This window comes from Cebus imitator, unplaced genomic scaffold (genome assembly GCF_001604975.1).
Source record: "Cebus imitator isolate Cc_AM_T3 unplaced genomic scaffold, Cebus_imitator-1.0 Scaffold379, whole genome shotgun sequence".
In the NCBI taxonomy this organism is placed as follows: Eukaryota; Metazoa; Chordata; class Mammalia; order Primates; family Cebidae; genus Cebus; species Cebus imitator.
Genome location: NW_016107694.1, coordinates 1,764,554 through 1,789,514, shown reverse-complemented (window position 1 = coordinate 1,789,514; position 24,961 = coordinate 1,764,554). Strand labels below are relative to the sequence as shown.

The 24,961-nt window shown below is 39.0% G+C and overlaps 2 protein-coding genes and 1 long non-coding RNA gene across 4 annotated transcripts in view; 1 reads left to right on the top strand and 2 right to left on the bottom strand.

Annotated features, from left to right (window-relative positions):
- Positions 1 to 3,488: 3,488 nt before the first annotated feature.
- LOC108288619 (cytochrome b-c1 complex subunit 7) lies at positions 3,489 to 8,382 on the bottom strand. Its single transcript, XM_017507588.2, has 4 exons — positions 8,271 to 8,382; positions 5,641 to 5,712; positions 4,593 to 4,759; positions 3,489 to 3,935 (listed from the first exon to the last, which is right to left on the bottom strand). The coding sequence occupies exons 1-4, from the start codon at positions 8,287 to 8,289 to the stop codon at positions 3,858 to 3,860; spliced, it is 336 nt and encodes a 111-aa protein (XP_017363077.1). The 5' UTR covers positions 8,290 to 8,382; the 3' UTR covers positions 3,489 to 3,857.
- Positions 8,365 to 18,792, top strand: LOC119468112. The gene is made up of 3 exons (XR_005196728.1): positions 8,365 to 8,453; positions 18,033 to 18,192; positions 18,526 to 18,792. It is a non-coding gene; the product is annotated as an uncharacterized LOC119468112 (long non-coding RNA).
- The window catches only part of MTERF3 (mitochondrial transcription termination factor 3), a 23,562-nt gene continuing 10,746 nt past the window's right edge, over positions 12,146 to 24,961 (bottom strand). The window contains exons 4-8 of one of the 2 annotated variants that reach the window (XM_037731062.1): positions 24,405 to 24,594; positions 19,650 to 19,797; positions 18,506 to 18,577; positions 16,268 to 16,429; positions 12,146 to 12,414 (exon numbers count right to left, since the gene is read on the bottom strand). In XM_037731062.1, coding sequence (XP_037586990.1) covers positions 12,220 to 12,414; positions 16,268 to 16,429; positions 18,506 to 18,577; positions 19,650 to 19,797; positions 24,405 to 24,594 — 767 coding nt within the window. In that variant the 3' untranslated portion in view covers positions 12,146 to 12,219. The remainder of the gene's footprint in view (positions 12,415 to 16,267; positions 16,430 to 18,505; positions 18,578 to 19,649; positions 19,798 to 24,404; positions 24,595 to 24,961) is intronic. The other variant, XM_017507585.2, reaches the window with a different exon arrangement.

Below are 24,961 nucleotides of genomic sequence, written 5' to 3'. Positions count from 1 at the left end.
CTCATAATTCATTGCACAACATATATTAGATTTCATTACATCAGTATATAGCTTAGTAGTAAATTCTCCTGATGGCCATAAACTTCTAAGGTGTTGTCATCCTGAAAAATGAAGAATGGGAGGGAGTTGGTGGAGTGCAGAATGGAGAAATCTTCCATAGTGCTGGTGTGATGTACCCTAAGTTGTAAAGTTATAGTGCATCGCCCCCTAGTGGCAGAATGTCATGCCGTGTTCTCATAAAGGAACTTTCCTCGTTTTCCAAAGAGCAATGTGTCTTGTTCACCTTCTATCTCTCTCTGAGGGTGCTGCCCTTGCTAAAATCCATGCCTCCTCCCATACAGTGTAATCCCATCTGCTCTTCATCCATCAAGCTGTCAAGGATTTGGTTACGACAATTTTTATGTTCACCTAACTTTTTAATTCCAAGTACTTTGGTTATTTTCAAAAGACTTATTTTAAAACTCAGGATGCCCATATGTTATTATTTTTAAATTATTTAAATCCATCCCCATATTTTTGAAACTCCCACATTTTTAAAACCCCATCCTGTTTGTGAATTTGGAAGGATTATTACTTTGGGCTTTGGCCCAGTTTTTATTCTTATTGCTGAATCTTTTCGTAAGACAAAATTAGTGCAGAGTTAATTAATGCTTTAAAAGGGAGTCCTTAAAGTAAATAGCTAAATGAAATCATTACCAAAATCTACACTTTGGATTTATTAGGATTCTAAAATTTAAAAACAGGAAAAAGTGCTGTTAGTGAAGATTCCATCATTAACATTTTGGTACCACTTGTAGAGCATCACATAAATATTTAGACCATAATAATTCAGCACAGGAATGTTACCAAATATTTCCATGCAATCTGGAACTAGGACTAGAGCTGGCAATTGGGGGTCTGAAGCCTCAACATCCCTTACGCTGCTTCCTACACCTTTACAACAGGAAGGCTGAGTGATACTACAACAGTGCACTACAGGTAGTGCACTACAACAGTGAACATACGCCAGCCATCTGTTTTTTGCAAAGTATAGTAAAATAGAAAAACAGAATGTAGACCACTTCAGAGTAAACAAACATATCCTTCTTCAAGATGTAGGAGAACCATATATTCAAAACCAATCTTAAACCTTAAACAATAAAAGATATCATATCTTTTAAACTGTACAAAGCAAATGAGCAGGATTCAAAAAGTTGGCAGTTTAAAAATGTCACCAATCCAAAATGCCAAACAGGGAGAAACCCAAGTCTTAGCTACATCCTAATCAAACCTGTCATGCATCTCGTTCCACTCTTCTCATCTCCAGCAGGTACTTCATTCAAGGAGACGTCCAAGGGGAGTAGACGGAACAGAAACAAGTGTGCCACATAGAAGGAAAAGAGAGGACCTTAGACTTTAGCTACTGGTTAGCTATTAAGACTTTGATGATATTCAGTGTTTTCCCAGGTTATTTTTTCTCCCTTCTCATCACATAATTTACATCATGCATACTGTGTGCCAGAAACGGTTAGTGCTTAACATATAGTCAGTTAATTTTCACAACTATATAAAGTAGGTTTCTATCATTAGCTCTTACGGCCAAAGAAACTGAAGCAGAGAGAGGTTAAATTGCATTCCTAAAGTTACACAGTGAGCAAATAGATTCAGACCTGTGCAATCTAACCCAGAATTAGCTCTGAATCACTCTACCATTCTCTACAGGATGACAAGCCTGTGTGTTTCAGACACTCTCCTGGTAATTTTTCACACAGGACAGCTTTTGATAATAGGAAGGCCCTCTCTTTCAAATGAAAGGACTTTACCAATGAATTAACAAATTCTCACCCATTCCCCTATGTGAGCCAAATGCTAGATCTACTTTCTTAGTCTTTGTAACAAGCAGGATGATAAACATAATTTATAATGAACACAAAAACATTGATACAGTGTTCAAAGAACTTTTGCATACTTGTTCTCATTTAGAAGAATGAAGTAATCTGGTAACATAGAGTAGGCATACACTTTGGCTTTAGGAAGAACTCTCACAAAATCAGAGGTTGCCCTAGGTAATACCACACCTTCTACCTTGAGCAGGTGGATAGCCTGGGAGTTCCTGTTGTATCTGTCTTGGTCAGTTCTATTTGTTTCCCTGTCCTTCAGCAATGCCCTTAGGCTTGCTTTCAACATTAACATTCATAGCCATGGTTTCTATCGTCAGAGCCCAGCCTCCCTCCATCCACCCATCTCCCTATACACCTTTATAATGCTTTTTGAGATGCCTCAGTTCTACTCTCCTTGTAATTGTGCACAGCAGATGTCTGAACCAATAGACAGAGTCCTGCAAAAGTGATCTTAAATCACAATTAAAAGAGCCTTTGGAGAGATCTACTCAAGAAAATTTTCTGAATAGACAAATGCTTTTAAAGGGGGTTCTAGACAGTCCATCTTCTTGGCCTCTTATGCCAAGTAGGACTACACTAAAACCTTAACACAATGTCATCTGAGCAAAACCACTATCAAGTGATCTAGTTGTCTTGAACTAGACAAAATTGACGTGATTTTAGGATATGATTAAAAAAATAATCTGAATAGCAAAAAAAAAAAAAAATGTGTGGACTTCTAGGGATTTTAAGAGGCTAATATTTTAGCAAAAATTTAAAGATGCACTTTATGATACATGTCTCAGGGCTTTATAAATTTTAAATGTAACACAGATTTTTCATACTGTTTTGTTATTTGAGGCATTCCTGCCACACACAGCAGTGGCTTGTCCTAGAACACCAGAGAGGCTGCAGGCCCTGCTGTTCCTTCTCTACTAGCTCTGACTCCACATTCACCTCCACCAAAGAAAGCATTTCAGAATTTAGGAGTAGAAATGACGACAATATTAAATGACTCTAATTGTTTTTTTTTTTTTTTGAGATAGTCTTATTTTGTCACTCAGGCTGGAGTGCAGTGCTGTAATCTCAGCTCACTGCAACCTCTGCCTACCAGGGTCAAGCAATTCTCCTGCCTCAGCCTCCCAAGTAGCTGGGATTACAGGCATCTGCTATGACGCCTGGCTGATTTTTGTGTTTTTAGTAGAGACGGGGTTTCACTATGTTAGGCAGGCTGGTTTTGAACTCCTGACCTCAGGTGATCCGCCTGCCTTGGCCTCCCAAAGTGCTGGGATTACAGGTGTGAGCCACCACACCCGGCCAATGACTAATTTATATTTTTTAAAATTACCCTATAATCTTAAAACATTTAACTGATTAGTATGCAACCCTTTTTCTTTATAACAATCACTTCCAAAGTGGAAAAGTTACTAGGATATGGGGACAAGCATGATTTGTCTTTGTACTTCTATTTTTCTAACGTCTGCTTTTTGTTTTCTAGTCTACATGTTAGCACAGGAGTATATATATTACATAAGTATGCCTGTGTTGGGCTGCATATATAATTTCCTTTGAAATGATAGGATGCAAAATCAAATCTATTTGGATAGCAGTGAAGAGGCTGTTTCTCAATCCTGGCAAACTAGGGGGTGCATACCCTCTTCTTTTATTCAGTAACTTCCATAAGGATGTAACTTACACAAGTTACATCCTTCCATAAACTGATAGACTATCCAACCAGTGAGGAAAACTGATAAAGTGGCCTCTGAGCTCCAGGAAGCAGTTAAACATGACTAAAAATATCTTCTAAGTTTGGAAAAAATTTAGAATAACTACTGGATTCAGTAGTTATTCAGTAGAAGGTTTAGAATTTAAAAACTCCAGCGATTACAATAGACATTTATTTAAAGTAAAACAACTGCAGACCAAATAATTCTTAAAATTGTTTGTTTCAAGTTTAACCATCTTCATAGCAGCTGCATCCACAGACTTCAACTACGATTACTTCTTTTCCCATTCTTCTCTTTCTTTTCTTTCCCGAATAACCTCTTTCAGATATGGTTCAAGGTAGTAATTTTCCTAAAGAATGAATAAAATATTATATGTTACCATCACATACTGACATATCCCAAACACTCAACAGGTCTTAGATAACAACAACAAGCAAAAATTTTACTTTTTAATTTCCGATTTTAGAAAATATATTCTCAACCTAAGAACTGTCTGCTTTTTAAAATGTCAAATCTGTGGTGATACTGCGATAAGTTGCTTTGATAGGTTATGAGAAGGAAGTCTTTTCGGGAAGAAAAAGAAATGTGTGTCTACAGGCCTTTGCCTCGTTTCAATGCAGTTCAAGGGGTGAGGGTTTGCTTCACAGAAGCTCTTTTTGGGAACTGGAGGGCAACTCAATGGGCTGATCTTTTCATCTAAGTAGGAAGCAGAGTGCAGAGGTAGAACAACAATGTCCTGGGAGGCAACAGACCTGGATTTTAGTCCTGGTTTTCTATATTAGAGACTTCCTTAGTGATTTCAGAAGAATCATTTCACCTGTAACACTTGATGTGGTTTTATTCTAAAATGGAGATAACACTTGCTCCATTAATCTCACCAGCCTGTTGATAGGATATTTATTTGACGTGACTCAGAACTCTAACGCTATGCAAATGAACATGTTTCTCGTTTCTAAAACTCCATCCTTAATGACCAACATTGTCAAGTAGATAAAAGCTGTTCTACCTCTTCATATTTGGTCCACTGCTCTTTAGGCAGGATCTGATGCTTCATGGACAGGTCCAGTGCCCTCTTAATGCGAAACATCCTGTCATTATAAAGGTTCTCAGGGAGCCTTCTTATGGCTTCCTTTACGTCTTCATCCTCATATATCGTATCATCTCGCAATAACCCTATGATAGATGACAAAAGTTAGGTTGCGCATGCATCTCAAATATCACATTTTTTAAATTAGTAAAATATCTTTATGACTTATAACGTACAACTTTTGGTGAACTATTGAATTCAAATCACTAGGTTCAATGGAAATTCAATGTACTTCATACAATACTAGGTCGGTGCAAAGTAATTGCGGTTGCCGTTAAAAGTAATGGGTTATTACTTGATATAACAGGTTATTTCTTGAACGAGACTGTGGAAACAATATATGAGCCTCTTAAAATCCAATGCCACAAAATTCACATTTTATCTAAACTATTTAAAAAATATTTTAGATGTTTACTTTGTTCTTAAACACACAATAATAAACCACATCTCTACTTCTTACAGTTTAAATCTGAGCTCAGATTTAAGGTATTGAAGAATCTTAAAATGATAGTATACTAAGGAACCAGCGACTTTTGCTTACCCTGTCTGGAGGCTTCAATAGCAAAAGATGAAGTTCATGGCAAATTATAAAGTTCTAAAAAAGTTTAGGAATTATATGATTGCATGGATGTGAGAAAATTTTTAAATTCAAAAAATCTATACTTTCAATGTTTATATAACTTAAAATTTTAAGTGGAAGAGTTGGGAGAGGGATATATAAGGAAAATGTCTTGCTACTTACTTAAATCATTACCAAGTCAAACATTTTAGAGGCTTTCATCCCTCTCCTCTCAAAAAAATTTTTAAAAGGAACTGAATTTAACATAATACAATGTGATTTAATTTTAAAATCTTCCGATATATATAAGAACTGAAATTTTTTTTGGAGCCACAGTAACACTTGTAAAAGCAATACTCTCAGAAAAAGAAAAAAAAAGAAAACAGAAAAGGAAGTACAGCTGCTTACCCAGTTTATTGAATCCTGCAGCATTGTAATACCATTTTCGCATCATCTCCAGCAACCTGCTTGATGATGAAACTGATAATTGTCACACTGTTAGTTGCCAGAATTATACTATATGAACACATTGATAGGCAAGCAACCAGTACTCATAGTTATCTTGCTGACTAATGCAAACATAGAAATTTCCTTTTAAAAGTATATACTCTATATAGGAAGAATTTAATCAAAAAAGAATTTGATTTTAAAAAAAGTTTATACTCTATACACTGTTGATTTAAAAAAATTGCTTATTTTACTTATGAACAAAAGTGGCTGCAGGAAAAAAAATTACGTGGCAAGTCATGGAAGAAAAGGCTAAACTCAAACATGGAATGTACAAAAGATCTACAGGTACATCATGTGCCCTTACAGCCCCCTGTTACCTTCAGAATTGAAGAGGTGGGAGATAGGAAAAGGACTTGGAAATTTCTATTATTTGTAGTTTCATAAATAGATCACAGGAAATAATTGTAAAGCTTTCCATTTCAAAGGAGTTGTATGAAAAGAGACTGAGATTTCAGCGTAGGCTGGCAGGTCTAAATGACCCTCTTCCTCTAAAATTTTTACTCAACATTAGTTATTTCACTTGGCCACACTCTCTAAACACACTCTCTAAACATGTATGTAATTGGGGGAGGATTTTGATACCATTAGTCATTTAAACATTAATATGGATTAGTAAAAGAAGTCCATCTTCCTCCTTCTAAGCAGTTAAGTTCCCCACAAGGGAATGGATATTGAAAACAGATGAGGAGAAATAAGTAATTTTAAAACTCTTTGGGGAGCAGGGATGAGCCTGATGAAGCAACCCAGCAGGGTCCAAGGACAGCATGACAATACAAGAGAGACATTTTACAAAAGGGGAGGTAGAACAAGTATAATTTTCTTTTAAAATTTTGTCTAGGGCTAGCCCCTTATCAAAAAGGAAAGCAAACTCTCACTCAACTCTCCTTGCCTGCACACTCAGTGCACTACAGATTACATGGCTTTAGTAAATCTCCTTGGAAATTAAGAGTCATGTATAAAACTGCTGCTAGAAAATTAAGTATGAGTCAACAATCTACAGGCATACTTGTGGAAGAGATTATTATTATTATCAGTAGTAGTAGTAGTATTTTGAGATGGAGTTTCGCTCTGTCACCCAGGTTGGAGTGCAGTGGAGTGATCTTGACTCACCACAACCTCCGCCTCCCGGGTTCAAGCGATTCTCCAGTCTCAGCCTCCTGAGTAGCTGAGACTGTCGGTGCCCGCCACCACGCCCAGCTAATTTTTGTATTTTTAGTAGAGATGGGGTTTCACCAGATTGGCCAGACTGGTCTCGAACTCCTGACCTTGTGATCCACCTGCCTCGATCTCCCAAAGCGCTGGGATTACAGGCGTAAGCTACCACGCCTGGCTGGAAGGCAGATTATTTTTAAACATCTTCCAGTGACTATGACAATAATTAATATTCACTACGCACTTATTGTGTGCCAAGCACTTTCCTATTTGCTTTACCAACATTAGCTGATTTATTTACATGTCTGTTATTACAGAAAGGGAAGGGGGCTTACAGAAGTGATCCCACCAAAGGTCAGAAGAGTTAGCTAATGGGAGTTGAGATCTGGTCTATATGGTTCCCAAACACAGCACAGAAGCAGTGTCTTGAATTTAGTAAGACTCCCTCAATAGCTGTCAAATTCATAAAATAATTACTAAAAAGTCTCCCCCCATCCCCAAAAACCTCAATGCTAATTAGGTTAACTGATTTTTCTGGCAACTTACTGTTTCCTAATAGCTTCACAATTGCTGGAGAAGGGGAGAAAAAGATCAATATTTTTTAAAAGCTACTCTAATTTGTACCGCCAGTGGGCAGAGATTAGCCAAAAAAAAAAAGGGAAAACCCAACCTAATGTTCACTTTGTTTTAAATATCCCAGTAATATCTGCATTCTATTCCACAATAAATGCGTTTGAACCTACAGTAAGTAAATTTCTCCAAATCTACTGATTAAGTTGACGTTCCAGATAATCCAAGGTTAACCTGAAGCGTCGCTCGTATCCCTTGCTCAACTGCCTCTAATTCGCAATTTGAGAAGCGCGAGGGGTGCAATGAAGTTTCTAATTCTACTTCCTTGGGTCATATTTCTCGGTTATCTCATCAGCGTAGAAAGGAAATTAATATCTCCCTCATCGCACTGGCAGGAGAATTTATCGAGCCAATGCACACGACAGAGCGATTAGGTCACAGAAAGCACTGAGCTCATTCTGGTTGAAAGTCATCGACTAGTTATCCCCTTGTGCCCTTGAACTTTTTCTAAGGCCGAGGGGAAGGAATGCCGAACACCTGCAGCTGGAACTGCAGGGCTGTCAGAGCCACCGCGGGCACCTCCACAAACAGCGGGTTAATACCCCAACTCTACAGGCAAGCCCGGCCTGGGGACAGCAAACGAATGGGGAGGCAAGTACTTTTGGCTGGACTGAAGCCGCCACTTTCCCTTCCGCGACAAACCTGGCCATTTACAAAGAAGAGAGAAAACGGGGCGAACTGCTGCGAAAATAAACGGTGGAGCGCGACTATGCCCGCCGAGGAAGAACCCCCCGCCAATTACTTACCAGCCGGCCTGCCAGCCATTATGACCAGAAAGCGAAGCGTAGCCTTCTGGGTAAGTCAAAGAGGACATGCTGGGCCCAGTGCGCAGGCGCTTTACGTCGCGTCGCGAAACGAGGAAGGCCGCTCGCGCAGGCGCAATTCTGACGGCTGTCGTTGAGCACCTGCGGGCGCGCATCTCCGCCAGGGTGAGGCCAATGGAGTGGGCGGGGCATTTGGCGTCCTCGGTTCTAAGAAGCACAGGCTGCGATGTGATGGGAAGAACACTAGGACAGGAATTAGGAGACCGAGGCTTAAGGCTGGGTTCTGTTACTTAATGTCCATAGTTATGAGAGCGTGGGCGGTATTGAGCTCTTTGTGCCAGGCAGGAAGCTAAATGTTTTAACGGCATCATCTCATTTAGTTTTCTACTGAAGGACTGATGAATGTGCCATCCAAAATATATGAAATTGGTACATTGATTATTTCGAGTTGAAAATGTTGGAGAAAATGTAGTTTCAGAAAGTGTTTGATGACCCATCTCTTCCTGCATGCAGCAAGCCATAAAGCTTCCTCCAGTATTCCTCTGGAGTACTCGTCCCTTACCAGGGGGAGAAAATAGTACCTATCACCAGAGAAACTGGGGGCTGCTTTGGACCTACTTTCCGAAGTAACCCTTGTCTTCCACTGATTTTACACCCCGCCACACCCACGTTTCTCCTAATGAATCCACAAGAAATTTACTGCCCCTAGCCAGATCCCCTTTCTTCTCAGATTTGCAGTATAAAGCATACTCCTCTAAAAAGTGTAAAGGCATCTTACATTGGCCACTTCACTCTCTTGTGAAGATCTCCATGTACATGTAAAACTAGTTTGTATGCTTTTCTCTTGTTAATCTACCTTGTGTCAATTTGCTTCCTAGATCCAACCAAAGAGCTCACGAAAGAGCAAAGGGGAAAGAGGGTTGGAGGTGATCTCTCACGTCCCTACGCTATCACTTAATTCTAAAAGTACTGTAATTATCTCATTGTAGAGAGGAGAAAGCTGAGGCTCAGAAAGGTTGAGTAACTTGTCCAAGAGCACACGGCCAAAAGAGTCCAGGTTCTCCTTCCAGAGTCTGAGAATCCAGATGCAAATTTGGGGCTACTTAATTCTAGGGCCATATGTTACACTACTAATCCAGGAGAGACACCAAGCTTCTTAGGCCTTGGGTTTCTCCAGCTGAAGATCTACATCTAGCTATTTTAGTGGAAGGTTAGTCAAAGAAGTTTGTTTTTGTCACCTCTTTTTTGCTGTTGTTCAGCCTCTGTCAGTCAGGCAGAATGGCACAATCTCGGCTCACTGCAACCTCTGTCTCCTGGGTTCAAACTATTTGTGCCTCAGCCTCCTGAGTAGCTGGGACTACAGGTGCACATGCCACCATGCCTGCTAATTCTTGTATTTTTAGTAGAGACGGGGTTTCACCATGTTGACCAGGCTGGTATCAAACTCTTGACCTCAAGTAATCCACCCACCTCGGCCTCCCAAAATGCTAGATTACAGGCGTGAGCCACAATGCCCAGCAGAAGAGATTTTTGAAGATTAAATCTAAGATGTATTGCAGAATTTGCACACAATTTTAAGACAAAACAGAAGTATTTGGTGACTTTTAAGGTCTCAGCCCCAACATGCGAAGTCTTAGGCATAAACATCTAGGGACAGAAAACAATTCGGTGGAGCTAGGATGACTTATAGTTACTAGTGTACTTCCACCATTACTCAGTGATATCTTTTTTTTCCCTCAGTTTTAAGCTCGGAGCTGGGACCATATAGAATAGAACCTTCTCTTGTAAGTTCAAAAGGTTAGATTTAATGGTCTTAGTCACATTCCAGTTATAAAATTCTACTGATTTTCCCCTTTTTCTTCTGTCTTCATGCTGCCACAGTTTCTTCTATTAGTCAGTCCCGTATGCACTAAAACTGATGAATGACCTCTTCTATCCTACACTAGCCAAAGTGAAGTCTGAAAGATGGGAAGAAATACATTTGTACATTGGCACACTACCCTGCAGAGGACAGGTGCTCAATAAACTTTTCTTTCTTCCTCCTTACCCTTTAAGTTTTAGCTTGCTGGTTACAGGTGAAGGTGGCAAGAGAAGACATATCAAAAGATAAAAATTAACCCAAAATTGTTACAAAATCCAGCTCCTAAGGAATTCAGTCTCTCTTAGAGACTGAATGTTTGGTGGTACTCATTAATGTTGATTCAAAAACTAGATTTGATTTTCTTTCCTCCCAGCACAGGATTAGAGATTGCCTTTCTCTGCCCTCTTAAAGTTAGGCATGGCCATATGATACTTTGGCCAAGAAAAGTGTGATAACTTTTTAAGAGCAATTCTTCACATTCCTTTCGTTTTCCATAGACTGGCAACACTCCAGAAACGACAGACAGGTTACATCAACCTGTATGACTAAACACAACGTGAAGCAGAGCCTTTGTGGTCCTAAGAGACATATATGAGATAAAAACTTTTGTAGTTTTTAATCATTTGAGGTTTTAGGATTGTTCATTGTATGAACAAAACTTGCCTATTCTGACCGATACGGTGGTTCAGTGGGTTATTCATAAAGGCAAAATGCAGTTGTGAGCCATAGAGAGGGCAAGATGGTTCCATGGGGTCCTCAGCTTACCTTATTTTTTGTTGTTTCCTGCTTATTAATCTCATCCATTGGAGAATTCCATGACAACACATACTGTATTCTAGGAACTCAAATGTCTGTTGCATGAATAAAATATTTAACAGGAAGGCCACGATACCTGGCCCTGACCAATTACAAATTTAGTTTTTCATGAGGTTTTTTAAAGGGCAACCATCACACCACAATACCCTGTGCACAACAAACTACCCCCAAAATTAGTGGCTTAAAACAACTTTCTCCCAATTCTGAATTCAGCTGGGTCGTTCTGCTCAGTGTAGTGCCTGCTAAGGCTGGGACATCCCGGTTAACTTCTTCATGCATGGCTGATGCTCAGTTGGCATGGCTGAAAAAGCTGGGGTTTGGCCAGATATCTTTCTCTCCACCTAGTTTCTCCAGCAGAATAACCAGACCTCTCTACACAGTAGCTTAAAGTGCCAAGAGCAAATGTTCCAAGAGCGCAAGCCCTGATGTGCAAATTCTTATCAAGCCTCTGCCTGACAAATGTCCAGTGGGCCAAATCACATTGGCCCAGAGTCAGCGTGGCAGAGAACTAACTAACTACACAAGAGTGCAAATACCAGGCATGGTTCATGGAGGCCACCAGTGTTAACAGTCTACCCAATCTAGTGATCATAAGTCAGACAATCGAAGTCACACTTCATTTTACAAATAAAAAAGCAAAGACTCAGAGATGAAATCACTTGCTTAGATAACATATGTGGTAAATAGAAAACAAATCTTTGTTTACTTGTCAAATCTTTAAGTCAAAGGCTAGTTAAGCCTTTCACTGTATCTCGTTGCCCCTAATCTTTAAACTCCTTTCCTTTTCCTGATTCTTAGCCAACTGTGAATATCTGTGTTCAAGAAGATAACAATGTAGATAATCCAAAATGAACTGTGTTTTGTAGCATTATCTGAGCAGTAGATATTAGGTGACTAATGGAGTATGCTCAGGAAACTCTAATATTTCAAAGGAAATAAAGCCATTTTATAACACAACCACTTTAAAAATCTTCCACTGTTTTCATCTTCACTAGAATGACAAAGCACCAACTTAAAGTAAACCAACTCTCCCCCTTTTTCTGAGCTTGCTGTGTTTCCTAAGAAAGAAGGAAAAGGTCAAACAAGAATTAAGTCACTAGGAACCTGAAGAAAGAGCTACCACAATATATGTACCCAAGTTTACAGTATCAAATGGTTTCCAGTAGCAGTTGAGACCCAAGGCATTTAAAAATATTTTCATTTATTCATATATATATTCACTTTACAATATTGCATTTTAACTTACATAAAAATCTAAAGTGTTTTTAAGAATTTTTCAAAGTCTTGTACTGATGCTTTGGCAATCTCTTCACAAAATATTTCATCAGGAATAGATACTAATTTGTCCAAAGAGATGTAGTTAGGTTTTGCTGGATCATACTGTGCTCTTCCTAAGTAGGTAAGAAACAAGTGTCTTTCTTTGACTTTAAACAATCTTGTATTAAATACCTAGAAAGGAAAAAAAGTTTTTAAAAAACATTGCACACTGAAGGATGAAATATTAAAAAGTTTACTTGGCAACAATTTTAATAGGTTAACCAATACAAAGTACTGACCACATGTTCAGTAAGTATGATAAATGTCATATGATTTAAATCCTATAGTTTCTGTTAAGAAACTAGAAAAAGGGATTCAAAATCAACATACAAAACAATAATAAAATAATTAAGGGCTACACTGTGGGCAAAGAAGATTGAGTGCTCCAGAGACAGAGGAGAATGTGTTACAAAAGCCAATCCTCGGCCGGTGTGGTGAATCAGGCCTGTAGTCCCAGCACTTTGGGAGGCCAAGGCAGGCAGATCACCTGAGGTCAGGAGTTTGAGACAAGGCTGGCCAACATGGTGAAACCCAGTCTCTACTTAAAATGCAAAAATTAGCTGGGCGTGGTGGTGCATGCCTGTAATCCCAGCTACTTGGGAGGCTGAGGCAGGAGAATTGCTTGGACCCAGGAGACAGGTTGCAGTGAGCTGAGATCACACCACTGCACTCCAGCCTGGGCAACAGAGTGAGACTCCTTCTCAAAAAAAGAAAGAGCAAATCCTCAAGCCTCACCCCAAAACTACTTAATCGGCAACCTTGAGAGCAGGACCCAGAAATCTGTCTTAATAAGCCCTCTAGATGATTCTGATATCTACCAAGTTTGAGAACCAATGTCAGAGATCAATGTTAGTATAAAAAATTTATTTATTGCTCTAGGATCTGTGAAAGGAAAAAAAAAGAAATAAAAGAAAAATTTATTTACAAGATTTCATAATCTGTAACACCTCTCCTCTCTTTTTAAATTCCCACTGCTCCCCACAACTAGCATCCAAATGAAATGAATTTGACCTCTGGGAGAGTAACTAAGGAAAATATGTCTTACCTGCTTCAAAGTAAAACTCCTAAAAACTAGAGTGGTGGTGCAGGGGGAGGGTTGTTGGCCACCAGGGGCCACTTTGCCATTGGCACAAAAATTTCATCCCATTAATGACATATTAAATTTTGGGGAATTAAAACAAGAAAAGTAACCCTAGCCTGAGAATTATTGGTCTCCTATAATCCTAAGGTGGACTTCAGCTTTGCCTTCCCAGAAAGTGACAAAGGGAGGGGAGAACCAAGGTTTCAGGGGATCCTAAATATAACCTCTTTCCTTAGCTTAGTGATTTCTTCACGTTCATTACCCTAAAACTGCTTTTGTTAGTTATCCTTTACCTTCCACCATGTCTTCTTTGAAGTGAATAAACTAATCATGGTTATTGAGTTATATTTCTTTCCCCATTTTTAATTAATCCTAAATTAATCTTGCCAACCAGTATTATCTGCATGACAAATTAGTTCCACGCCAGAGTTTTAAACACCAGCCAAAAATTTAGTCTATATCGGCCCCTTCACAGCCTTACTCTCTGTTAATGTATTATTAACAAGCTTTTTATTTTTCTGGGTTTTTCCCCATAATTCCACCCAGACTCTGGGAATCTGAGAATCCCAATTTGGAAGCCACAGTTCTAAAACACAGCTTCTCAGAAGCTAGGGTTTGGGGTGTCTAAAATCTGTGTTTTTGAGGATTTTGATGCATCTGGTCAGCTTATATTTTATTCTACTTGGAAAGCTCCTCTCCATCTTTTAAACACTACTCACTCTTCTGCAGACAATTCAAATGTCACTTCTAGCAGATCCTAGTAAATGGCTTGGGTTTTTAAACCTGACTGCTGGAGTTCTAATCCTGGCTCTGCCCCAACCTTGTTACTTGGGTAACCTTGGACAGATTACTTACATCTCTTTAAGCTTAAGTTCTTTATGTGTAAAATAGGGATAATAATAGCATCTACCTCATATGGTTGTTGTGAGAATTAAATGTGTTAATACAAGTAAAGCAATAAAGAGCACTTTGGGAGGCCGAGGCGGGTGGATCACAAGGTCAAGAGATCGAGACCATCCTGGTCAACACGGTGAAACCCCGTCTCCACTAAAAATACAAAAAATTAGCTGGGCATGGTGGCGCGTGTCTGTAATCCCAGCTACTCAGGAGGCTGAGGCAGGAGAATTGCCTGAACCCAGGAGGTGGAGGTTGCGGTGAGCCGAGATCGCGCCATTGCACTCCAGCCTGGGTAACAAGAGCGAAACTCCGTCTCAAAAAAAAAAAAAAAAAAAAGATTGAGCTGGCACACAGTAAGTAGTCAATTGCTGTTATTACTTCTGTAATTCTACCACTTCTAAATTAATCACGCTATAGAGCTCTGGTTAGGATTTTTTACATCATGTAAAGCAATTCCATTTTTAAACCTGTCTTCCACACTTGATTATAAGTTCCACAAGAACAGAGACCATGTCTGCTTGACTTCTGTATCCTTAGTGCCCAGCATCTAGCACTGATGGATGCTCAGTGATATGCTGGGAAAAATGACTGGACCACCGGGGCTAGGAGGGGACAATATCAGATATTCTTACAATCACCTGTGGTCACTGAATTACCCACCAACCCAGGGAAAAACAAATTGTCATTGCTTTTTTGTTGAAGATTATTTCACAATTACTTCATAAGCCAAATTCACAAAACTGTAGGTTTCTAACACTTTTATAATGAGTGTATTTACATTTGGTAAAATAGGAAAATCCTATATTAAGGGCCCATTCCTAGTGAAGTATAATAGGTAAAAAAAATCTAGCTGTATGTGAAGGAACTGGACCAAATGCAATCGAGTTCTGAGAGTTGTGTTAAGGTCATATTTCTTTCTTTTCTTTTTTTTTTTTTTGAGAGACAGAGTCTGGCTCTCTTGCTAAGCTGGAGGGCAATGGCGCAATCTCAGCTCACTGCAACCTCCACCTCCCGGGTTCAAGCAGTTATCTGCCTCTGCCTCAGACTCCCAAGTAGCTGGAATTATAGGCACCCGCCACTACGCCCAGCTAATTTTTTGTATTTTTCGTAAAGACGGGGCTTCACCATCTTGGCCAGGCTGGTGTTGAAATCCTGACCTCGTGATCCACCTGCCTCTGCCTCCCAAAGTGCTGGGATTACAGGTGTGAGCTACTGTGCCCGGCCAAGGTTATATTGCTTTTACCCATCTTCTTTCAAAAACAGGAACATACCTATTGTAGTGAATGGAGTAGAGGGATCACTTAAGTAAAAATTCACTTTCTCATTTATCCAGTAAATACTGAGTGGCTATTTATATGGGAAATAGAAAAAAAGGATTACTTTGAGAAAATCCAATCATTTATTTGTTCAACAAATACTGTGTGCCTACTTAGTGCCACGTGTAGTTCTAGGCACTGGGGATTTGGCAGTATATAAATCAGACAAAGTTTCTGCTTTTACAGAGTCAATATTCAAGATTAATGATCTTGTGAACCGCAGACACTATCCCTCACTAAAGAATAAGGAAGTTTCATTAACTTAGAAAATATAATTATGGCTTTGGCATGATGGCAAACTGAAACTGTTTTATATTGGGATAGGAGATCATTACAGTATGGCTTATTGATTCATGGATTTAAATAAAATGTGACTAAAAAGTACATGTAGCAGTGAAAGGACCTTTAAGGGAAGTGATCTATTTCAAAGTAAAATGGAGAAAAACATGAGGGAGACTACAATCGATCTGTTCTGCCTGATTTCAACAATCAGAACTAGGAGTATGTAGAAACTCCAGGGAAACAGATTAATCACTGATTTCTCAGGAGATGTACATTTGTTGGAAGTTGTAAGATGTTCATTTCCTGCAAGTTGTACACTCTTCCCAGTGCACAGCACTATGCAGCTGGAGAGCACTTCTGAATGAAGCGCAATAGTAGTGCTTAGAGAGAGAGCTGTGAGTGGCATTACCTGTGGGAACTTGACAATGATGTGGTGGGGAATGCTCATCACATTGTGCACATAATCAAACGTCTCGGTAAGTTTCCTTTTATTTGCAGTTAACATTTTTGGGATTTTGGTGATCATATGTTGAATTTCGTTATGTTTAAAACCAAGTTCAAGATGATAAACCTAGAAGAAAGTAAATTTGCTATGAATCCTAAGCAGAAATATTTATTTTGGTACCATGCTAAGGCTGCGCTGATTCTTTTTTTTTGAGATAGAGCCTTGCTCTGTTGCCCAGGCTGGAGTGCAGTGGCACAATCTCCTGCCTCAGCCTCCCAAGTAACTGGGACTACAGAGAAATGCCAGCACACCAGGCCAATTTTTGTTATCTTTAGTAGAGCCAGGGTTTCACCATGTTGGCCATGCTGGTCTTGAACTCCTGACCTCAAGTGATCCACCTGCCTTGGCCTCTCAAAGTGCTTACAGGCGTGAGTCACCGTGCCTGGCCATGATTCTTTTTTTTTTTCTTGAGACAGAGTCTTGCATTGTCGTCCAGGCTGGAGTGCAGTGGCATGATCTCAGCTCACTACAACTTCCGTTTCTTGGGTTCAAGCAATTCCCCTGCCTTAGCCTCCTAAGTACCTGGGATTACAGGCACCTAAAAACCATGCCTGGCTAATTTATATTTTTTTTTGTAGAGATGAGGTTTCACCATGTAGGTCAAGCTGGTCTAAAAGTCCTGACTTCAAGTGATCTGCCCGCCTTGGCCTCCCAAAGTGCTAGGATTATAGGCATGAGCCACCACACTTGGCCATGATTCTTTTAAAACTTAAAATAACATTTTAAAATTTGGAGATAGCCAGACATGGTGGCTCATGCCTGTAATCCCAGCACTTTGGGAGGTCAAGATGGGCGGATCATGAGGTCAAGAGTTCGAGACCAGTTGGGCCAATATGGTGAAACCGCATCTCTAATAAAAATACAAAAAAAATTAGCTGAGCATGGTGGCACACGCCTGTAGTCCCAGCTACTTGGGAGGCTGACAAGAATCACTTGAACCTGGGAGGTGGAGGTTGCAGTGAGCCGAGATCGTGCCACTGCACTCCAGCCTGGCAAGAGTGAGACTCTGTCTCAAAAAAGAAAAAAAAATTGGAGACAGTTACACCAGTGCCTTCAAGGAATTACAGCTTCCAGCCCCTGGGGTCACCGGAATTTCAGACCTCTCAGCTGAGAAGGAGCTACACAGTGATCGTCATGAAGACCACCAAAGGGGCAACCATAATTACGAGACAGAATGAGTGACATGGGACGGCTGGCAGGTCAGTGGCATGGGCCCAACACCAAACAGATCCTTCAGCAGCAGGATCTTCAAAATGCCTCCTAAGCTTTTGCTCCCAAGCGCACTCACATATATGTTGTCTGAAAAATGACATGTCAACATTCCAGGCAGAGATGATGAACCAAACACCCAAACATGCGCCAAGTCCTCTACTTGCTTTCATAGTGTCTTGTGTGCCCCCACAAAGTCACTGCCCCTGTCACTCTGGATTTGATCTCCCATTAGATTGTAAGCTCCTTGACAGGAGGGGCTGTCTCCCCAGCATAGCGCTTGGGCAGGAGCTCAATAAAGACTTCTTCAATAACTGAACTGTTCACTTCAGAAAGCAGCCCTTACGTAGTAATTTCAAATACTACTATGGCTTTCTATACTAACTAGTCAGCTGCCCTTGGCTTCACTTATTCTCTTGGAGGAAGGATGGTAAAGAGTGTCTGGTATGTTCTGTGACAGAATGAGAGTTGGCAATTGGGAGAAGTGCTAAGAAGAGCAATATGGCCGCTCCTCCCTTCATAGAAGTCTTTTGGATCCAGCCTCCCAAAGTCCCCAAGATATACACAAACTGTCATGCTGGGCAACAGGAGTAGTTTCATAGACTGGTAACACTGCCCAGGTAACAAAGATGTCAGACTCCTATGCTGACAACAGAAGCAGTTTCAGGGCACCACTTATATCCTAATGTATTGCTTTAGGATAGCGGGTATCAATGTCTGCAAGGTAATTTACTCATGTAACACCTGGTCAATATGTGAAAATATTAACTGAAACAAACTGCTTGCTAGACATTTGTTAATTGCCTATTTCTCTTTTTAGAAATAACTTATTTTAAAGTCTAGTTTTCTTTAAGACGACAACAGCAAAATCTATTCTCCTCAGAGGATTTTAACACTTAAAGAAACTGATTTCTCAAAAGTCCAAAGTCCTACCTTCATATTTTCTTTCACAGGTTCCAGACTTCCAGTGAGCAGCCTTGGGAGACGAACTACCAGCTCTCTGGTCTATGGTTGCAAACAAAACAATCTAGTGTTACTATATGTGCATATTTAACTAGTTTCGAAAATTAAGGCATTACTAAGATACAAAGTTAAAACTTAAAAAATGACCCAATGGGCCGGGCACCGTGCCTCACACCTGTAATCCCAGCACTTTGGGAGGCTGAGGCTGGCGGATCACAAGGTCAGGAGTTTGAGACCAGCCTGGCCAATATGGTGAAACCCAGTCTTTACTAAAAATATAAAAATCAGCTTTAGGGGCCGGGCGCCGTGGCTCACGCCTGTAATCCCAGCACTTTGGGAGGCCGAGGCAGGTGGATCACGAGGTCAAGAGATCGAGACCATCCTGGTCAACATGGTGAAACCCCGTCTCTACTAAAACTACAAAAAATTAGCTGGGCATGGTGGCGCGTGCCTGTAATCCTAGCTACTCAGGAGGCTGAGGCAGGAGAATTGCCTGAACCCAGGAGGCGGAGGTTGCGGTGAGCCGAGATCGCGCCATTGCACTCCAGCCTGGGTAACAAGAGCGAAACTCTGTCTCAAAAAAAAAAAAAAAAATCAGCTGGTGTGGTGGTGGGTGCCTGTAACCCAGCTATTCGGGAGGCTGAGGCAGGAGAATTGCTTAAACCCAGGAGGTGGAGATTGCAGTGAGCTGAGATAGAGCCACTGCACTCTAGCCTGGACAACAGAGCAATACTCCATCTCAAAAAATAAAATAAAATAAAATATATATATGAGTCTAGTGGGTCATATATATGACCCAATCATATATACATATGTATGTGTGTGTGTGTGTGTGTGTGTGTGTGTGTGTGTGTGTTCCTATCAGAAAAATGATAGGAACTCCAGGGATATATAAAGTTAGTACTGCTTGGAAAAAAAAAAAGAACCGGTTTGATGAAGTATTATAAAATGATGTAGCTTTATGTTTAAACTAGCAGGATAATTCATTTTGTACAAAAAAATACCAGGAATTTATAGGATTCACATGGGCCAGGCATCTGTTAGGAACATCAGATTTACCAGCTACTAAAATGTACCTGACATGGAAATAAATAAATTCTCTCCTTTTCTTTACCTTCTTCACACTAAGTTGAAGTTCTTTCTGAAAAAATCCCAATCTGTTATCCAGTCTTTCCACTGAAAAGTTCAGCAAAAATGGTGCTTTTCTGACCATCTGGGCAACATCTGCTTTACTGAAATTTTTTGAATGCAGATAAGCCACCCTAGAGAAACATAAATATACATGCATGCGATAAACATTTACATTCTTTTTTTTTTTAGACAGTCTCATGCTGCTTTCCAAAGTAACAGCTATTTTTAAAAAGGCTCCCACACTCTAAATTACTAACTAAATAAAAACATTCTGTAACAATGACACAAATATAGTTAAAACAAAACAAGCATTCAACCAACTCTGGAATGGTTTCCATTTATATTTGAAAACAGAAACTAATTATGAAATCCATGAATAGGTATCAGGTTGGTGCAAAAATAATTGCAGGTTTTGTCATTACTTTCAATAGCAAAACCGTGATTGCTTTTGCACTGACCTTTAGATTCTCTTTTCAAATAATCCGATTTATTACTTGGTAAGAAAAAATGAAATGGCATCTGCTTAAGATTTTTGTTTTTGATGAGAACAGAAAAACACAAATTAAGAAAATAATTTGTATAAAAAGAAAGACTCTTAAGCATGATTATAATTGAGAGAGGCATTTTTTAGGTTAGCATATTTACTGAGTGCTTCTTTTCTTTTCTTTTTTTTTTTTTTTTTTTTTTTTTTCCAGACGGAGTCTCACTGTATTGCCCGGGCTGGATTGCAGTGGCATGATCTCAGCTCAATGCAACCTCCAACTCGCAGGTTCAAGTGATTCTCCTGCCTACGCCTCCCAAGTAGCTGGGATTACAGGCAAACATCACTAGACCCAGCTAATTTTTCTACTTTTAATAGAGATGGGTTTTCACCATGTTGACCAGCCTGGTCTCGAACTCCTGACCTCAAGTGATAAGCCTATCTCAACCTCCCAAAGTGCTGGGATTACAGGCATTGAGTGATGGCACCTGGCCTGAGTACGTATATTCATAAATAATTTTTACTACAGTCTTTCAATATGTATTTTGTTAACTAAGAGATTTTTCTGCTAAGTTTTTAAAAATCAAACTATGTAAAATATAGAAAGTTTGATTATAGAATAACAGTATTGACTTTTTTACACTTGATCTTAGCCAAAAGGCTGAGAAGCAATGAGTATTGATTTTTTTAAATCTAAGAACATAGCAAAAGATAGTTTTACTACATGTCTAAAATATATCAGGATACTATCTTGTTTAATTCCAACCAGAAAAACAAAAAAAAACCTTGTGAACCAGGTCCATTTTTCACATTACATTTGACAAACCATGGATTCAGGGAAGTTAAATAACTTGTCTGAGATCATCACCTAATTAGTGACAAAACTAAGATGTGAATTAAGGCCTGCCTATACCAAAAGCGTATGGCATTTTTATATTATATACCAAAACTTATATTACTTTATAATCACATGATTATTACTCCTTTAAAAATAGTTCCTTAGAAACCAGGAGAAGAAAATATTTATCCATTTAAGTATATAAAAATTTTAAATGCATGGCAAAAAATAAAAACCTACTATAAATGAAGTCAAACACAAGTGACAATCTAGGAAACATATCTGCAACATGTCTCAGAGACAGAACTAATTTTCTTAATGTGTAAAAGAACATTTGCCAGAAAAGAAGAAAAAAAGCCTGATTAAAAAATAGCAAAGGATATATTACAAAAAAGTAAACATAAACAGAAATGCAACAAATGAAAAGATGCTCCAAACAACTTCCATGTTTCAACATTCCATGTTTCAACATTTGATGCTCCAAACCAGCAAATGAAATATTCTTTTTATCTATACCATGAACTGAAAGCGAAGTGTGATAGCACTGTACTTGTGAGGATAACAGGGAATCTGGCACCTCTGTACACTGTTGGGGAGAGTATAAATTGGAAAACAACCCATATGAAGGATAATTTGGCAATGTCTATTAAAAGCTACAGATGAACATACCCTTTGACCTAGCATTTCCACTTCTAGAAATATGTCCTACAGAGAAACATCAATATGTGTGATTTTTTCGGAAGTATCTACAAGGTAAGTCACTGCAGCCTTGTCCTAACAGTGAACTACAAACACACTCCATGCTTATCAGTAGGTACTAGGGAGATGCACAGCCTGGACTGTTCTAGAGTTAAAAAGAATAGGAGGCACCAAGAAAAAATAATCTCCAAGATATAGTTAAGGTAAAATAGTGGGATAAATAGTATGTATAAATGCTACCAATTGTTATCTATTTGTGTTCATGTGTGTATACACAGATATACGCTTTATAGAGTAGAACATTGCTAGAAGATTGAACAAAAAGTCCTGATAACAGTAGCTATATCCAGAGGTAGGTCCTGGAAGGCTGAGGGACAGGAAAAAGTAGGAGAAAAGGAGGTATTACTTGTTTTTTTGGCAGCAAGGTTCGGCATTTGATTTAAAAATTATCAAAACTATTGTCCACATTGTAATGATTTTTCCAATAAAAAAATCAATATATAAGGCCCAACCAACCAAAAAAAGAATATTTAAATAATTAAAGTGCAGATTATTCATTTGAAAATTCTCCAAGGATTTTAATTTTTTATTGAAAAAATAAGTACATGAAATCAGTGCTATTATAGAAATAAGACTGCTGCATATATCAGAACCAGAAACAAAGTTTATTTAAATAAAGGTTCTCATACCCATGCCTATTCAGTATTTTTTACTGTATGCTCTTTTGAATACCTGTGGATACCTATTAAAAAATTCTAAGTAATTTTAAAAAACGTTCTACAGCTTAATTTGATAGCCAGCCAGGTTTAGGAATCACTGGATTCTGCTATCTATGTGAGAATATTCCTTATTTGTTAGGCGCATGTGTGACTTGAGCAAGTTAACTTAAGCTATTAAGCTTAAGTTTCCTTCAAAGAATTAAATATAGAGAGACAGTATGCAATAGTCAGAACTCTGGAGTTTAACTGGGGTTGAAACCACTTACTCTGCTACTTATACTAACGGTGTGTAATCTTGGGCAAATTATTTAACCTCTCTGTGCCTCCTATGTACAAAGGGGCTATTAACAATAATGGTGCAGCCTGTGAAATGATTCCTACTCTCCTGGTATTCATGCTTTCTTGGAATAAATCTTGAGTAAAATGGGCAAGCTGGTTTTTGACTAGAGGATCAGTGTTCGTGACAGCCAGGAAAACTAGAGCTGGATATGTCAGATGAGTTTCTTAGATCACACTCTCTCCCCTCTGCATTGTGATAGCCTATCTATATTACACCAGACTATTACTCCCATGAAGGGAAAAACTGTGTCTTTGATGTCTAAAGTTTAGCCCAATGTCTCGCATATAGAAGGCCTCAACTTGTTCAATTTAATAAATGCAGTTTTAGTTTCCTTTTCTTTCCTAATACAGAGAAAAGACAATAGACTCTGATGGTTTAAGGAACCGCAAAGCTCTCTGAAATGTAGTGAAAATCAACATCGGTATGGAGAACAGTTTAGAGGGTCAAGACTAGAGGCAGATCAATTAGGAGACCACTGCAGTGACCTTGGTGTGCTACAATGGGGAACTGAGGCAAAATAGTCAAAGATTCAGAGAAATGTGATGACTGATTTGAGCTATAAAAAGGGTAGAACTGATGAGCTTTCATGATTTATTAGTTGTAGATGATAAAAGAAGAGAAGCCAAGTTAATATCAATATTTCTGTGTTGGGCAAAAGAATATTCAGCAAATCTGGGAAAACAGACTGGCTTGGGTGAGAAGTGGGGGTGATGATGAATTGAGAATGTTAACTTAAGGACAGAGTTTTGCCTTGTTCTCTGTCGTATTCCCAATGCCTGGTAGGATTCTTATCTCACAGATCTATATCTCACTGTATTTATTTTCATAAATTCAATAATTATTTGAATGGTAAATGAAGTACAGAGATATTTATAAAAGTACTCTTTAAAGAAGAAAACAAGGAACAACCAAAATAGCCAACTTATGGAGACGATTAAGCAAATTATACAATAATTTGCCAAGACAATGTCAAATGTCTACCAACAAAAATTGGCCAAACAAAAACTACAAAAGATCAGGCTTTCATATCTTTAGGTGCACTCTCAGATAAGTAAACTATTTGTTAATGGACTTTTTTTTTTTTAAGAAAAAAACTTACTCCAGTTTCTAAAGGAAAATAGTTAATTACTGACTCAGTAATAAGTTGAAAACATAAAAATCATAATGGGGCCAGGCATGGTGGCTCATGCCTGTAAAATACCAGCACTTTGGGAGGCCAAGATGGGCAGATCACTTAAGGTCAGGAGTTCAACCAGCCTGCCCAACGTAGCAAAACCCCGTCTCTACTAAAAACACAAAAATTAGCAGGGCATGATGGCAGACCTCTGTAGTCACCCAGCTACTTGGGAGGCTGAGGCAGGAGAATCGCTTGAACCCAGGAGGCAGAGAGTGCAGTGGGCCAAGATTTCGCCACTGCACTCTAGCCTGGGCAACAGGGCCAGACTCTGTCTCAAATAATAAAATAATAATAATGGGTAGTTGAATAAAAGAAGTGTTGTAAATACTTAATTTAGATCAAAGAATGTCTATTACAAAAAAATAACATTCATGTTCATTATCTCAGTAGATCCTTGTACAGCAGTAACTTAAAGAACAGTTTCCACATGGATTTCCTTCATAACCACTTCTTGCGTTATATGAGAATCTTTTAAAAGTCCTACCTGGTCTTCATATTTTCAAGGTCTTGAGAGAAAATTGCATAATTTTTTGTCAGGAATGCTCCCAGTTGGTTATCCTCTATACCCACATCTTTAAGAAACAGGAGTATTTGCTTAATGTCTTTTTCAAAATCCAATCTCAGAAGGAGGTTTGCTGCATCTGGATGTTTTTCTATCTTGGACAAATCTACTCCTATAATAAATTATAAATACTGTTTGAAGATGGCATCTTAGTTCACCCATTAAACTCATATACATAAGCACAAGAAATTACCAGTGGAGATCCATACCTATCCAAAGGAGCACTGAGATAGATCAATAGAAACTTCTAAATATTTTACTTACTTACTCATTTAGACAGAGTCTTGCTCTGTCACCCAGGATGGAGTGCAGTGGTGCAATCTTGGCTCACTGCAACCTCTGCCTCCTGGGTTCAAGCAATTCTCCTGCCTCAGCCTCCTGAGTAACTAGGATTATAGGCACTCGACACCACACCTGGCTGATTTTTGTATTTTTAGTAGAGACGGCATTTCACCATGTTGACCAGGCTGATCTCAAAC